The sequence below is a fragment of the Spinacia oleracea genome, chromosome 6 (genome assembly GCF_020520425.1).
Source record: "Spinacia oleracea cultivar Varoflay chromosome 6, BTI_SOV_V1, whole genome shotgun sequence".
Classification (NCBI taxonomy): Eukaryota; Viridiplantae; Streptophyta; class Magnoliopsida; order Caryophyllales; family Amaranthaceae; genus Spinacia; species Spinacia oleracea.
Genome location: NC_079492.1, coordinates 109,729,030 through 109,742,274, shown reverse-complemented (window position 1 = coordinate 109,742,274; position 13,245 = coordinate 109,729,030). Strand labels below are relative to the sequence as shown.

The 13,245-nt window shown below is 37.9% G+C and overlaps 1 protein-coding gene across 1 annotated transcript; it reads left to right on the top strand.

Moving 5' to 3' along the window:
• LOC130462409 (uncharacterized) lies at positions 1–1,069 on the top strand. Its single transcript, XM_056830569.1, has 2 exons — positions 1–868; positions 958–1,069. Exons 1-2 carry the CDS (start codon positions 7–9, stop codon positions 972–974), a joined length of 879 nt encoding a protein of 292 aa, XP_056686547.1. The 5' UTR covers positions 1–6; the 3' UTR covers positions 975–1,069.
• Positions 1,070–13,245: the final 12,176 nt, after the last annotated feature.

Sequence of the window (13,245 nt, the reverse complement as noted above, 5' to 3'; positions counted from 1 at the left end):
TTTACTATGGCAAACAACAATCAAAACATCATCATGGGTTCTGAGCTTATGGTCAAGCTGGACCTAACAAATTTTCTTGAATGGGAAGCTAAGCTAGTTGAAATAGTCAGACTCAATGGACTTGAGTATGTACTGTTATATCCCATGCCAAGCTACTATGCCAGAGACATGACCCCTGAAAGATTATCCGCGTGGGATGCGGATCTCAAAAAGGTTATGAGTCTCATGCTGAACAATATCCCTGATGAATGGGCTAGAAGGTTTGTAGCTTATGAACCTTTCACGCTCATCAAGAATCTGAGGGATATCTGTCGTGGAAGCACGGAGGACAGGGACCTGAACGTCCATGAGTTGATTGAATCAATGTCTGGTCTAAAGGTTAGTTCTCCCAACAGGTGTTATAGGATGGAGGTCCAAGAAACACATGTTCAGCTCCTTCGCACTAAACAAAGGGTAGGCGTCCCACTAAGGTTCCATGTGGATCTTATGCTTTCATATTTCGATCGCCTAAGTCTGCTAGGAACACCAATAAGCAAAAGGATGGCAGTCTCTATCTTGCTCAATTCACTACACAGTGGGTTTGGTCGCTTCAAGCAACTATACCTAAGTGAACCAAGAGAAGAAACAGTTGCAGATTTTGTTCACCTTGCCAGAAAGGCTGAGATAATACTGGACTGTGAAGCAAAAGATTTACTCAAGGCTAAAGGGAGACCGTTCAAGAAAAGTGGAAAGCCCAAGGGCAATGCTAAATCAAAGCAGGACAAGTCCACATCAAGCTGTCTTTATTGTGATGGAATAGGCCATTACAAAAGAGAATGTCCAAAGCTAAAGGAAGATCAGAAGAACGGAACAGTCGTTCCATCTTCAGGTATTTTCGTTATAGACTGTATACTTGCTAATTTAACTTCTTGGGTATTAGATACAGGTTGTGGCTCACACTTATGTTCCAATTCACAGGGACTAAGAAGAAGTAGAAAGTTAAGCAAGGGTGAAGTCAACCTACGAGTGGGAAATGGAGCACGGATTGCTGCATTAGCTGTAGGAACTTATTATTTTTCGTTGCCCTCTGGGCTAGTTTTGGAACTGGAAGAGTGTTTCCATGTTCCAAGTCTTACTAAAAACATCATTTCTGTTTCTTGCTTAGATGCTAAGGGATTTTCCTTTTTAATAAAGACAATAGTTGTTCGTTTTATTTTAAAGAGATGTTTTATGGATCTGCTAGATTAGTCAATGGACTTTATTTATTAGATCACGATAAACCAGTTTATAACATAAATAACAAAAAGGCCAAAAAGGATGATTCAGATCTCACTTATCTGTGGCATTGTCGATTAGGCCATATTAACTTGAAACGCATGGAAAGACTTCAAAAGGAAGGAATTCTAGAACCATTTGACTTAGAGGATTATGGTAAGTGCGAATCATGTTTACTTGGCAAAATGACAAAGCAACCTTTCTCTAAAGTTGGAGAAAGAGCAACTGAACTATTGGGTTTAATCCATACAGATGTATGTGGACCAATGAGTACAAATGCTAGGGGTGGTTTCACCTACTTTATCACTTTCACTGATGACTTCAGTAGATATGGTTATTTCTACCTAATGAAGCATAAGTCTGAATCCTTTGACAAATTCAAGGAATTTCAGAGTGAAGTAGAGAATCAATTAGGCAAGAAGATTAAGGCACTGCGGTCTGATAGACGCGGTGAATATCTGAGCTATGAATTTGATGACCATCTGAAAGAATGTGGAATTCTATCAGAATTGACTCCTCCTGGAACACCACAATGGAACGGTGTGTCGGAATGGAGGAACAGAACCTTGCTAGACATGGTTAGATCAATGATGGGTCAGGTCGAACTTCCAATAGAATTTTGGGGACATGCACTAAATACAGCCGCACTCACTATAAATAGAGCTCCGTCTAAAGCTGTTGAAAAGACTCCATATGAGTTATGGTTTGGAAAGCCCCCAAAAGTGTCTTTTCTTAAGATTTGGATGTGAAGTATACGTCAAACGATTAATTTCAGACAAACTTCATCCAAAATCTGACAAATGTATCCTTGTCGGCTATCCAAAGGAAACAAAGGGGTATTACTTCTACAATACATCTGAGAACAAGGTGTTTGTTGCTCGAGATGGTATCTTTTTTGAAAAGAATCACATTTCCAAAATGACAAGTGGGAGAAAAGTAGACCTCGAAGAAATTCGAGTCGAACAACAAACTCTAGAAAATGCTCCAGATGACATTTAGGATGAAACTCAGAGATCTTTAGAAGTATCTGGTGAGGATCATGGAAAATCTAGAGACGAACGAGAGCTACGACGTTCTATTACTTGAAAGTGATGAACCTACGACCTACAAACAAGCTATGACGAGCCCTAGCTCCAAGCAATGGCAAGAAGACATGCATTCTGAATTAGACTCCATGTCTGAAAACCAAGTTTGGGATTTGGTCGATTTGCCAGATGGCTACCAATACATTGGAAGAAAATGGGTTTTCAAACTGAAAAGGACAAGGATGGGAAACTTGAAGTTTTCAAAGCTAGATTGGTTAGAAAAGGTTACAGGCAAGTCCACGGTGTGGATTACGATGAAACCTTTTCACCAGTTGCAATGCTAAAGTCTATTCGGATAATGTTAGCAATCGCTGCATATTACGATTACGAAATATGGCAGATGGATGTCAAAACCGCTTTCTTAAACGGCGTTTTAACAGAAACTGTTTTTATGACACAGCCTGAGGGTTTTGAGGATCCAAAGAATGCTAAAAAGGTATGCAAGCTAAAGAAATCAATCTACGGATTGAAGCAGGCATCCAGGAGCTGGAACATACGTTTTGATGAAGCAGTCAGTGACTTTGGTTTCATCAAGAACGCAGACGAATCTTGTGTATACAAGAAGGTCAGTGGGAGCAAAATTGCTTTTCTATTATTATATGTCGATGACATATTACTTATCGGAAATGACATTCCTATGTTGAACTCTGTCAAGATTTGGCTTGGGAAATGTTTTTCGATGAAGGATCTAGGAGAAGCACAGTACATATTGGGCATCAAGATTTACAGAGATAGATCTAAAAGGATGATTGGACTTAGTCAAAGCACTTATATCAATAAGGTGCTTGATAGGTTCAAGATGGCAGACTCCAAGCGAGGCTACCTACCCATGTCTCATGGAATGACTCTAAGCAAGACTCAGTGCCCAAAAACACTTGATGAGCGTAGACGAATGAATGGGATTCCGTATGCATCATTGATTGGTTCAGTAATGTATGCTATGATATGTACACGCCCGGATGTTGCGTACGCACTCAGTGATACGAGCAGATACTAGTCAGACCCAGGAGAGACACATTGGACTGCTACCAAGAATATTCTGAAGTACCTGAAAAGGCACAAAGATGACTTCCTGGTCTATGGTGGAGATGATGAATTAATTGTTAAAGGCTATACGTACGCAAGTTTCCAAACCGACAAAGATGATTTCAGATCACAGTCTGGGTTTGTCTTCTGCCTCAACAGAGGAGCAGTAAGCTGGAAAAGTGTTAAGCAAAGCACCATTGCGGATTCTACAACTGAAGCGGAGTACATTGCTGCACATGAAGCAGCAAAGGAAGCTATATGGCTAAGGAAGTTCATAGGTGAACTTGGTGTAGTCCCCTCCATTAAAGGACCAATAGCCCTGTATTGTGATAATAACGGAGCTATTGCACAGGCAAAAGAGCCTAGACACCACCAGAGAGTCAAGCATGTACTTCGTAGATTTCACCTTCTACGAGAGTTCGTTGAAAGAAAAGAAGTCGAGATAAGCAAGATTGGAATTGATGACAACACATCAGAACCATTGACTAAACCTCTGCCGCAGGCGAAGCACAACTCGCACACTGCAGCTATGGGAATCAAGCATATTGGAGAATGGCTTTGATGTCCTTGTTTAATGTTTTAAAGTTTTAGAGTTTAATACTTTGTAAAACATTATTGGTTAATAATTCACAATAAATGAATAGAATTCATTTTCCATTTAATTTGTGGTTTATTAAATGATGAGTCCTTCAATTTGACGAAATATTCAAGATAGACTGTCAGGACCAGTCCTGTGACTAAGAAATGTCTATCAAGTGAACTTGAATGTCAAAAGTTGAAAATGGTCCCTGGTCGGAGTTTTCTATAAAGATGGACACATAGAAAATGTTAGACGACTAGAATGCAAGATGAGTTGTAGTTCTGTTTCTTGAACTATGTGGACATGGCAATGTCATAATCATTTGCATAGATACTTACTTTGGGAAGACTAGTATCGGACAGACCTATGAGACTTTACTGTAAGAGATGAAAATCTGTCATAAGTAAATTTCATTAAAATTATTAGACACTAAATCCTCAATACTTGAGTGATTTGAGATTACTTGTTTGAGAACTGGTTACTTTGACGTTGACCAACCGTCGCACCGTAAAAGGAGGCTATAAAGGCAACACTCAGGTAATCACCTATCAAACGAAGTCTAATCTCAAGATCGCAAGATTGGGATTGTCCTCCCATAAATCGGGATGAGATGCTTAAAAGTTGTACAAGGCCACTTGGAGAGCTAGAAACTGTAAAATGCATGGCTGTGCTCGGATGAATCATAGGATATGATTATCTGTTTATTTGATCAGTTGAACTCTGAAACCGAGAAACACCTCTGGACATAATAAGGATGACAACTCTTACCTTATGTTCAAGAGCAAGCATCAAGTGACAAAGAAATTAGGAAATGCACACTTGTCCCTAAGGACAAGTGGGAGACTGAAGGAAATAATGCCCTTGGTCCAAGTATGCATATAATATTAAGTCTAATAAATGCGGTTCAGTATTAATTAACAAGTTAATAATTCAGTGAGATCAAGTGAGCTGAATGCCTAGCTAGAGGCCGCTTCAGTTCAAGTGGAATTAATTATATTAATCCACAGCTTACTCTTGACTGAACCCGTAGGTGACACAAATAGTACGTAAACGGATCAAGTATTTAATGGCATTAAATACTCCATCTATGGATATTCGGAATCGACGGATCTTGGTTCCAGTGGGAGCTGAGATCGTCAAAGGCAAGAAATGAATACTCCGGAAACGATGATATTGCCGGAAACGGAAATATGGATCGTATCGGAAATATAAATATTATCCAAGTCGTAGATGTTGCCGGAAACGGAAACATGGTACGTATCGGAAAATATTATCGGAAATGGAAATATTGTCGGAATCGGAAATATTGCCGGAAACGGAAATATTGTCAGAATCGGAAATATTATCGGAATCGGAAAATAATTCCGGAAACGGAAATATTAAATATTTGTTCCAAACGGAAATTAATTCCGGAATCGAAAATATTAAATATTGTTCGTATCGGAAATGAATTCCGGAATCGGGAAATTAATCAGAAGCGCATCGTACGAATTAGCATCGGACGAGCTTGCTAGACGAAGGCCCAGCACGAAGCCAGGCCCGCGTCCAGCAAGCCAGCGCGCCACACGAACAGCCAAGGCCACGCCAGGCCCAGCGCAAGGCCAGGCCCAGCAGGCCGTGGCTGCGCGCGTAGCTGCGAGCAGTGGGATGCGAGCAATGCTGCTGCGCTCGCGTGGGCTTGTAGCTCACGTGGGCCGAGCGGCCGTGTGGGCTGTGCGCGGGCATGGCCTGCACGCTTGCGGGTTATGCTCGTGTAGAGTTTGTGGTCACATACGAAACCTAAAGTGTATAGGATTTGTTTAATGATTAAATTCATAATCCTAAAAGATAAATTAATTAAATAAGAGTTCTACTAGGATTCTAATTTAATTAATTCGTATCCTAGTAGGATTCGATTACTTATTCCGTGGCCTATAAATATGAGTTAAGGGCTCATAATTTAATAGATGATTTTGAAGTATTCAAATGTAAGATTTTTAAGCAAATATCAGCCAAACACTTGCAACCCAAAATAGCCGAAAATCCTAAGTAACCTTAAGGGCGATTCTAGTTGGTCAAGCTTAAGGCGGATCCGGATGTGCTGTGGACTATCTACGGAGGGACGACACTTGGAGTCCTAGAGAATTGTTCTTGTTCGGTTCGGGCGCAGCTAGGGAGGGCACGCTACAAAGTGTATGCATCTGAATTATGCTAAATGATTATGTGTAAATAATATGTTTCCTGGCTTTATGGTTTTTCCGCATGATTTATGTTTATTCATATGTATCCTAACCTAACACGTGAACGGATCTAGTATTTAAAGGAATGAAATACTCCATTTATGGATATTCATAATCGACGGATCTCGGTTCCAGTGGGAGCTGAAATCGTCAAAAGGCAAATTATGAATACTCCGGAAACGATGATATTGCCGGAAACGGAAATATGGATCGTATCGGAAATATAAATATTATCCAAGTCGTAGATGTTGCCGAAAACGGAAACATGGTACGTATCGGAAAATATTATCGGAAATGAATTCCGGAATCGGAAAATTAATCGAAAGCGCGTCGTACGAAATAAACATCGGACGAGCTTGCTAGACGAAGGCCCAGCACGAAGCTAGGCCCACGCCTAGCAAGCCCAGCGCGCAAGGCATGAGCAGCAAGCAGCCAAAGGCACGCAAGGCCCAGCACAAGGCCAGGCCCAGCGCGCCCATGGCTGCAAGCAAACACGCGGGCTGCGAGCAGCGTGTGGGTTGCGAGCTGCACTGGGCTTCTCCGCACGCGCGTTTATGGCCTGCTCTCTTGTGGGTCGTGCTCGTGTGTGTGTTGAAGTTTGTGCATGCATCGAATCCTTAAGCAATTAGGATTAGATTAAAAGATTAATTTCCTAAAGTTACTAGTTTTAAGTAAACTCTAATTCTAATAGATTTAGATTACTTGAATCCTAGCAGACTTCTAATTCCATTATTCCTACCCTATAAATATGTGATGGCATCCACAACTTATGAACACATAATTTCAAGTATTCACCTAGTTTTAAGGATTAAAACTAATAATAATATTGCCTTAAATATTCGAATATTCATAATACCTTAGGTGCAATTCTAGTTAATTAAATCTAAGGAGGAACCGAACGTGTTATGGACTATCTACGGAGGGACGACATTTGGAGTCCTAGACTTGTTCTTGTTCGGTTCGGGCGCAGCTAGGAGGGCACGCTACAAAGTGTATGTATCCTAAATTATGCTAATTGTTATGTGGCAATTAATTTGGATTCCTAGCTTTATGGTTTTTCCGCATGATTTATATATGATTTATACGTATCATAACCTAACAGTGGTATCACGAGCCTCTAATTAATTATATAATAATTACCTAACATGGTTAAATTATATAAATTTGCAATGAATTAAAAGGGGTGATTAATTTCGAAATTTTCGATTTTTTGTAATTAATTGCAAATTCGTGCGATTATTTAATTATATGTTCGCAGAATTTTCGGCAGTTTAGTCAATAATGGTCGGAATCGTATAATTTTATAGTGAATTTCGCATGTAAACGGCGTTTTAAAATTTTGACTAAAATCCAAGATTTGATGCCAAACTCAGAATTCCCAAATTCAAAGCCTAACTATGACTTTTCGGAGGTTTTAGTTTTTCGAATGCAAAATTTGTAATTTTTAGATGTTAAATTAAATATTTACGATTTTTTTTGTAAATCTTGAATTTTTTATTGACCTACTGTATATGTTTAACAAATTTAAATGCCTAAGCTTATTAATTATACAACCTAATTTGTAATTGTAATTAATTTGTTGAAATTCGAATAATTTAGAATTTGATTTGTTTTTCAAAATTAATTGACAATTTAATTAGGTATCCATGATTAAATACCACCATATAAATTGTTAAATTTGGTAAATTTTAAATTTTTTATGACCTAGACTTGAATTCATTATAATCGGAAATTAATTTGCATAGTAAATTTTTGATTTTTCTCCCTAAATTTATGAAATTAATATGTTTTATTAATTTGTCTATAAATTTGAATTAAAAAGTTTGATTTTTATATAATCCGCTCATAAATCTTGCACGCACAAAGCAATGGACGCTACGTGTTACCCTTACGGGGTGTTGCATAGTGCGGGCATGCGACGACGAGCAAGGGAGCTCGTCGCCCATGCGGTACGAATGCAGCGAGCAAGCAAGCGTGGCATGCGCGCAAGGCAGTGGGTCTGCCTAGGCGATGTGTGCTACGAGCTTGGGCGGATGGGGAGAAGGGGCAGGGCGCAAGCGAGCAGGCAGGCGCGCGCGGACAGCGAGGGATGCCTCGCACCAGCGAGTGCTGCTGCGCCACAGCGAGCGAGCTGCTGCTGCGCCTAGGCGTGGCTCGGCTTGCTGCGTCTAGGCGTGGCTGCTGCTAGTGCCTTGCTGTGCGATCAGTCGAGGGGCGCTACTGCCTTGTGAACTCGACGGGGCATGGGCGCAAGCCCATGGCCTCGTCTTGATCCGATTGATGCGCTTTGAATTTAATTTTAAAATTTCAGTTAGAAACAATTTTAATGAATTTTAAAATTCGTAATTTAATTTTTTCTCGAAATTTAATTTTGAATAATCTAATTATTATAAATTTTATTTATACTAATTATTTTACTAAAATTAAAACCTTGATTAAATTTAAATTAATTAATTTAATAAAACTGAAAATAAATTAAAGGATTCAAATAATAATTTATATGAGCTTTAAATTTTAATAAAATTTGTATGTTTCCGGTTAGACTAGGAAATACAATTTTATGTTTAAAATTAGTAAAGCATGTAAATTTATTGGTTTAAGTGGGAGCGTTTTAGTCATAAGCTCTTGATTAGGTCTACATTCCTTTAAGGTTAAAACAACTTGATTAGAATTAATAAGGATTGAATAATTGGTAGATTATTGGAACCCTTGATTAATTGTTGCAAATATTTATGTGATGCATAATATGTTCAACTAACCAGCTATGTGGGTCATTCATTGATAAATGAATGGGTGAATGGTATATTGTAAATGTACTGTTTTGCAGGTTATGGAAAGTGACTAGTATGGCCCAAATAGGATAGAAAATATGGTCTACATACCATTAATTTGAATGTAAAATTGGTCTAATGCACCAAAGTTTTTTAATTTAAATATGGTCTGCGTACCATCAAATAGTTGTAATTAGTTTAAATTATAGCTTATCCTATTTGAAGAAAATGGCGCCTCCCATGGAGAAATTCAAGACGGAGTTTCCAATCCATTTTCAAGACGGAGTTTGAAGTTGAAGCTTCAAGATGAAGTCGGGCCATATTAGATCACATTTATATCTTATGCATGCTTTAAGTTATTTATTGCTTTAAATATGTCTTAATTATGCATGAGATTGTGGCTTGATTATGTTGCATGATTAAGGATTTTAGTTCACTTAAAATCTAACCAACATAGTAAGAGTCTTAAGTTCCAAACTTTAAAATTGAGTTAAAAGGTGCCATGCCAAAATAACACTTACTTGGATAAACCTTTACATCAATCTTAATAATAGTTTTCCGCCTAAGAGAGGTGTTACTTATTGATCCTAAAGGGGTAAGGTACACGGATAATTGTGAGTACATGTTAGTTTTGGTGAAACTCAACGATATAAGTAAGGAATCTTTTTATGTCGTGGAAAATGAGATAGGTTTACCTAATAAGTTCTTAGACGTACCTATCAACCAAGAATAGTTTCTAGACTATTAGCAAAGGTTTTGCTTACCTAAAATATTTTAGAATTGAGTCTAAATACATAATGTGCTTAGTTCTTCAATGATTTAAGGATCTTGGAATCATTTTATTCACACCTGCCGGAACACATAACTTGAATAAAATGCTTAATAAATGATAAATTACGCATGTATGCTAGAATTTAAGTTTATTAAGAGAAACTGTGAATGGTTATTTATTTGTTTATTCTTTTTCAATTGTAGTTTTAACTATGGCGAACAACAATTCATTCAACATCTGATCAATTCTCGAAAAGGAAAAGTTGAATGGGAAAAACTTACTTGACTGGCAAAGGAACTTGCAAATAGTTCTTATGCAGGAAGAAAAGGAGTATGTCCTGGAAGAGGCGATGCCCGAAGCCGCAGGCGACGGGGTCACTCAGGCAGCCCTCAATCGTTGGATTGATGCCAACAAGGATATAAAATGTCTAATGCTTGCAACCATGAGTGCAGATCTACAGAAAACGTTCATCAACTCAGATGCTTTCACAATCATCAGTGAGTTAAAGAACATGTTCCAAGATCTGGCTAGAGTCGAAAGATTCGAGACTTATAGGAAAATTCTTGAGACTAAGTATAAGGAAGGCGAGCCCGTAAGTCCACATGTTCTCAAAATGATTGGACTCATTCAGAATATGAGTCGGTTGGATCAACAATTCTCTCAGGAAATGGCTATAGACACCATCCTCCATTCTCTTCATAGCGGGTATGATCAGTTCAAGCTGAACTACAGTATGAATAGTCTGGACAAAACGCTCACTGAGCTTCACGGTATGCTGAAGACCGCTGAAAAGACGCTCAAAAGTTCAAGAAATCTGATAAGCAAGATGTGCTTATGGTGCGTGGGGGCAAGTTCAAGAAATCTGGTAAGAAGAGGAATGCTAAGAAAGGTGGCAAGAAGGTCAGCCCAACTAAGCAAGCTGGCAGCACCAAGTCTGAAAAGAAGAAGGTGAGCCAACCCACTTCTAAATCTGAATGCTTCTACTGCAAGAAGAAGGGGCATTAGAAGAGAGATTGCTTGAAGCTTAAGGAAGATCAGAAGAACGTAGGAGGGCGATCATTCAGGATTGCAACGGCTACTTAACATCAGCCATCTCTATGAACTTTGGGCATTGTAATGCATTCCGAGCCGAAGCCATGGCACTTATTAGAGGGCTAGAGCTAGCACAGAATCTGCAAATTCGAAACCTAATGATCCAACTAGATAGTCTAACTTGTGTGCAAGCTATTCGGTCCAGCACCACTAGCTGCGGTGGTTGTACCCACCTCATAAGACGTTGTCTTAACCTCATCAATAGGGAAGAATGGGCAGTGAAGGTAGACCATGTGTATCGGGAAGGTAATCGAGCTGCGGATTGGTTAGCAAATCGAGGAGTAGAGCAAGATGGAAGGTTGGAGATACTCGAAGAACCCCCTGTGGAACTTCGAAGGATTATGGAAGAGGATGTTCGGGGTGTGGCCCATCCACGCTTAGTTCCTCTGTAGTTTATTTGCTTTTTTATTTCTGTTTTTTTTCTTGTATTTTGATTTCGTTATATTGGCCTGGCCTCATTAGCATCAAAAAAAAAAAAATCCTATAGGGATGAATAAAATTAAATTGTGTTTAACATTTGTTGCTTATTCTACATGAATGGATTTTTATAATATGGAACTCCGTATTATTTTTCTGCAGATTGCAACTTCGTTTTCTTATATGTTAGTGTGGAAGTTCCTTATTTTGGTTTTATAAAATACACATGTATTGCTCGCAAAGAGTTAGGTTAATATGGTTATACACCAATTCTTAAATGAACTTGGTCCACACTGATTTATTGTGGACCATGCCTAAAAAAGTTAACAACTTGTTCCTAATTTATTGTGACATGTTTATTAGGATTATTATGGAAAAAATATCAAATTTGTTTCATTGGTACATGTTGTGCGTGAATAATACGATTTTAAGTCACTGTTCACTTTTAAAAACTTAGGGTTACTATGATTCAAAAAATGGTTATTACATCAAAGAAATTTGGTGTTTGATTTATTAAACGCATTATATGAACGATAAAGGTCCATGTGTATGTAAAAAGGGTGATAGAGAAAATTATTGGTTTTGGGTCCACACTAATATTATTGTGGACCAGATCCACACAAGAATAATCCGTGGTCATCAGACTAAGGTGGGACTAAGTCAATAATCTCTTTATCTAAACTATAACAAATAACAAAGTTTGATACATGGGTTCTGTTTTGTTTGACTTATTTTGAATTATTTCAGACAAAATAAGTCAGAAAAATTCAGAAAACATAAGTTTATTTCATACATTTTCACACATAAATATTTCAGCAAAAATAAGTTTTTTAAAAAGGTTCAAATAAGTTAAATTCAAATCAGTTCAGATAATATAAGTTCAGATAAAATAAATAGAATAGAGCGAAACCTATAACGAATGACCTAAGAATAGGAATTTACCATCTTCATTCCTTTCTTATTAGGACACGAAGTAAATAAAATAATCTTTTAGTCATTTGACAAATTAGAAAATTAAATAAGAGTAACTTTAAAACAAAATGAAAAAACGTGTGTTGCACGGGGTTAAAACTAGTTGAATCAATTTCGTCCCACAAACTACTCATTGCAGTGTAGTATTCGTCTATTTTTCTACCATTTTGATTCAGGTTAAACCACTCTTTGCTAAGCTTATATTTCCTAGATCCATTTGAAAGCATAAACCTTTTTTCTAACTGTTTCCATGCCTCATGAGCATTCTTAATAATCATAATAGAATTTTTAATGGATTCAGAAACATTAGTATGAAGCCAGTAGCAAGTTACCAGTTGCATTGCATTTCATCCTTAGTGCTTCTTGTCATAGTGCCCTTGACAAATCCGAGCTTTCTTTTAGAAGTTGTACCTCAAACGACCTCCTACGTGCTCTATAGTCAGCAACACCTTGCAACTTAGCCACACTAATGAAAAAAGGTTCATCAAATGGATCAAGGAACAATGGATTCTGCATATCTGAAAATGTAAACCTCGATCCCATAGCCACTAGAAGATATTATCACTCATATTCACTCAATTGCAGCTACGAAAATGGAAACTTTGAGGTGATTTCTTACGAATAACTTTCAATCTCACAAATTTCACTTTGATTCTCTTATTTTCCGCACTCCTACAACTGTGAAACCATAATGATTTTCATCAATGAAATGTAGAAAGTTGTTGTGTTTTGAGAAAAGAGATGAAGAGAAAGATTGAAACTTGTAGCTCAAGTATATTTTGTTAGTTCTACTTGTCTGCTACCCTTACGACCTTTGCCTTAAATACCACAATGTCAATCATTTGCGGTGGCTAACCTAGTACAATAAACGACTAAAATACCCTCTCTAACAAGGACAAAATAGCAGAAAATAAGCTAATAAAAGGAAATTAAAAAGGCCTTTAAATGGGCTTGCTTGGACTGAGCCTCTTAATATCTATGGAGTGTATATATCTTCCTTCCTGAGCATAGTCCAAAAGATAAGTCTTTAAGAAGATGGACAAAGAAAAGTATCCAG